At 44.6% G+C, this 3,035-nt stretch overlaps 1 protein-coding gene across 1 annotated transcript; it reads left to right on the top strand.

The window, feature by feature from the left end:
• Window positions 1–2,228: 2,228 nt before the first annotated feature.
• Window positions 2,229–2,773, top strand: LOC309830575 (large ribosomal subunit protein uL13-like). The gene has a single exon (XM_082667185.1). The coding sequence runs from the start codon at window positions 2,246–2,248 to the stop codon at window positions 2,747–2,749; it is 504 nt and encodes a 167-aa protein (XP_082523311.1). The 5' UTR covers window positions 2,229–2,245; the 3' UTR covers window positions 2,750–2,773.
• Window positions 2,774–3,035: the final 262 nt, after the last annotated feature.

Raw genomic sequence — 3,035 nt, forward strand, 5'->3', positions numbered from 1 at the left:
TATAATCCTACAAGAGCAGGGATGTTTCTATCTTGTCTGCTACTATATCCAGTGCAGATAGTCTGTGTGTCTCCACACAGTAGGTAATAACTGGCACATAGTAGACAATAACTTTGCAGGAAATAATGAAAACAAAAATCTATAGTGTTACCATGAAATTTGCAGTTATTCTAAGTGATTGGATTTTCAGCCCCTTTAGGGACTGGTTATTTTCTTTAGGGACTTTGCCTTCAGGGGGAAAATGGTACTTGTGTGACTATTGTGACTTTGTTAAATGAGCATTTGTTAAGTAGAGCCCTGGGTATCTGGTTGCTGAGCCATAGTTCAAGAAAAGGAATTGAAATAGAGAAGTTTATTACTCAGAGGTCCTGGAGGAGGTGCACTGCATGCCTCATGGGGCCATGAGAGGTCAAGGCAGGGTACAGGCAGAGAGAGCATGGCAGGACCTGGGGCATATGCCTTTATTAGGGTCTACAGGTGGAATACGTTGGTGTTCCCTGGCTAAGTCCAGATTGGTTAATTCAAACCAAAAAGAGTGGGATTTTGGTGAACTTTGTGGGGCATCTTATTTAAGGGGTACGCAAGGAGAAGGCCTTGGCAGGCACGGGAGAGTAATTATCCAAAGGTGGCTGGGGTAGTCATATCAGGATCTTACATTTACTTATGACTGTAATGGTGTTATCTAGGGCATGCACTCACAGGATGGGAGCCAGTCAGTTCAAGTCCCCTGCAGGCTGCTTGGCCACACAAATGGATGCTGGGGCAGCAATATTATCGAGTAGTCTAGCAAAACTCTCAACAATGACTAACCAGTCAAGATTCTTCACATGCAGACCACAGACAGAGGAAATGTCGACCACACAATCCTACTCCTTAGCCATATTTTAAAATAGACATGTGAATAGTAAAGAAATAAATTACTTGCATTGAAAAAAATTTAAGTGAAGATAAAGATTTTAAAAATATATATATAAACTCCAGCTCCAGTTCCTCATAGGTTATTTTATTTATTGTCTGAGCCTCATATCAAGGTGAATTTTTGCGTAAGACCAGAAGCACTGTGGAGAATGTGGACTGCTCCAGAACCTGAGCTTCAGGGTCTGTTGATAGGTGGCTCTAGTCCAGTCTTACTTCCCTGTTCATAACCTGTGAGAAGAGAAGATATTAATTTACCTTCTTAGGACTTTTAAGTGACTTGTGAACAATAGTTAAAAGATGGGAGGGGCATCGCTTTTTGCTTTATAAGGTTTTATTTCAAAGTTCCTCTTCATCTTTATTTCCTACTATTTTTCTTATAAAATGGAAGAAGAAACATAACTGTTTCTCAGAGTGACTTCTTGAGCCTACATAAATTGTTTGGTGGTTCCCTTCCAATCATGAAAGGCTTTCTTGGCAACCATGGCTCTAATTCACTCATTCCAAAGTTGTCTTGCTCAAACTGTTTTCCAGATATCATGCCTGAAGGTTCAGAAGGAAGGGACCTATTTACCTACATAATTACTAGGCTTCCTGGTTCCATTTGGTTTATGTCTTTGTTCATTAATTGACTATGTATTCTGTGCTAATTTGGTAATGCAGACTGGAAATTATGAAGGTACACGCCCTGCCTTCATGTTATTTTGAGTCCAATTAGGGAGGTTGAGTACAAACAGATAATGTCAATAAAATGAGATATAAATAAAACTACTTTAAAAGAAGACTGAGGGAAAGAGGGGTCAGCTGAGATGATGACAAAGGAGGCTTCTAACCCCACTTCTCCCATGGACACAATGAATGTTCTGCTACTACACAGAGAGCAATTACCTCTGAAAGAAATCCAGAAGCAAGTTGTGTGACTCCTACATATTGGGTGAATAAGAAAATACCCACAGCAAAACAGGTAGGAAAGCAGAGTGAGACATGTTTGGCATAAGCCCCATGCTCAACACAGTGTCATACAATTGGGAGGAAATGCCCAATTCCAAACTTCTACATGAGGAATTAAAGTTTGGACCCCATATTTAGGGCCCCAACTTTTAAGACTCCAACTTGAATGACAGGCTCCCAAAACACCTAGCTCTGAAAGCCAACAAGGTTTGCATCTGCAAGACCCACAAAACTATAGCAAAGAAAGAGTTGTTAGCAGGTGCAGGCACACATCATGGCTGTCTCCCCAGGGTTCAACAGAGAGGAAGCAGGCAAAATTGCTTCTAGTCTTTCCCTGAGAAAGTTCTATCTGAATACTTTTCCCAGGCGGCTGCCGAAGATGGCGGAGGGGCAGGTCCTGGTTCTCGATGGCCGAGGCCATCTCCTGGGCCGCCTGGCGGCCATCGTGGCTAAGCAGGTGCTTCTGGGTCGAAAGGTGGTGGTCGTGCGCTGTGAGGGCATCAATATTTCTGGCAATTTCTATAGAAACAAGTTGAAGTACCTGGCATTCCTCTGCAAGCGGATGAACACCAACCCCTCCCGTGGCCCCTACCACTTCCGAGCCCCCAGCCGCATCTTCTGGCGGACAGTGCGAGGCATGCTGCCCCTCAAGACCAAGCGAGGCCAGGCCGCTCTGGACTGCCCCAAGGTGTTTGATGGGATCCCGCCACCCTATGACAAGGAAAAGTGGATGGTGGTCCCTGCCACCCTCAAGGTTGTTCATCTGAAGCCTACATGGAAGTTTGCCTACCTAGGGTGCCTGGCTCATGAGGCTGGCTGGAAGTACCAGGTAGTAACGGCTACACTTGAGGAGAAGAGAAAGGAGAAGGCCAAGATCCACTAGCGGAAAAAGAAGCAGCTCATGAGGCTATGGGTCAGGCTTCTAATATAGCATGCATCTGGGAGCTGGCTGTGGTCCTCTCCAGTTTCTGTGGAAGATACTGGACACTCTTTTCCCTTTAGCCCACTCCAAAGTCACAAGTATCTCCCTGGAAAGAGCTTGTACACATATCTGGCACCTCAGATCTTGTGGCTGCTGAGGGATGGGCCTCTGGATTGCCTGGCTCTGATAGCCAATGGGGTTTGAATTCACAAGTCCCATAGTACTATAGCAAAGAAGCAGTTCTTAA

Source organism: Grampus griseus (assembly GCF_964374135.1).
Source record: "Grampus griseus genome assembly, chromosome: 1".
In the NCBI taxonomy this organism is placed as follows: Eukaryota; Metazoa; Chordata; class Mammalia; order Artiodactyla; family Delphinidae; genus Grampus; species Grampus griseus.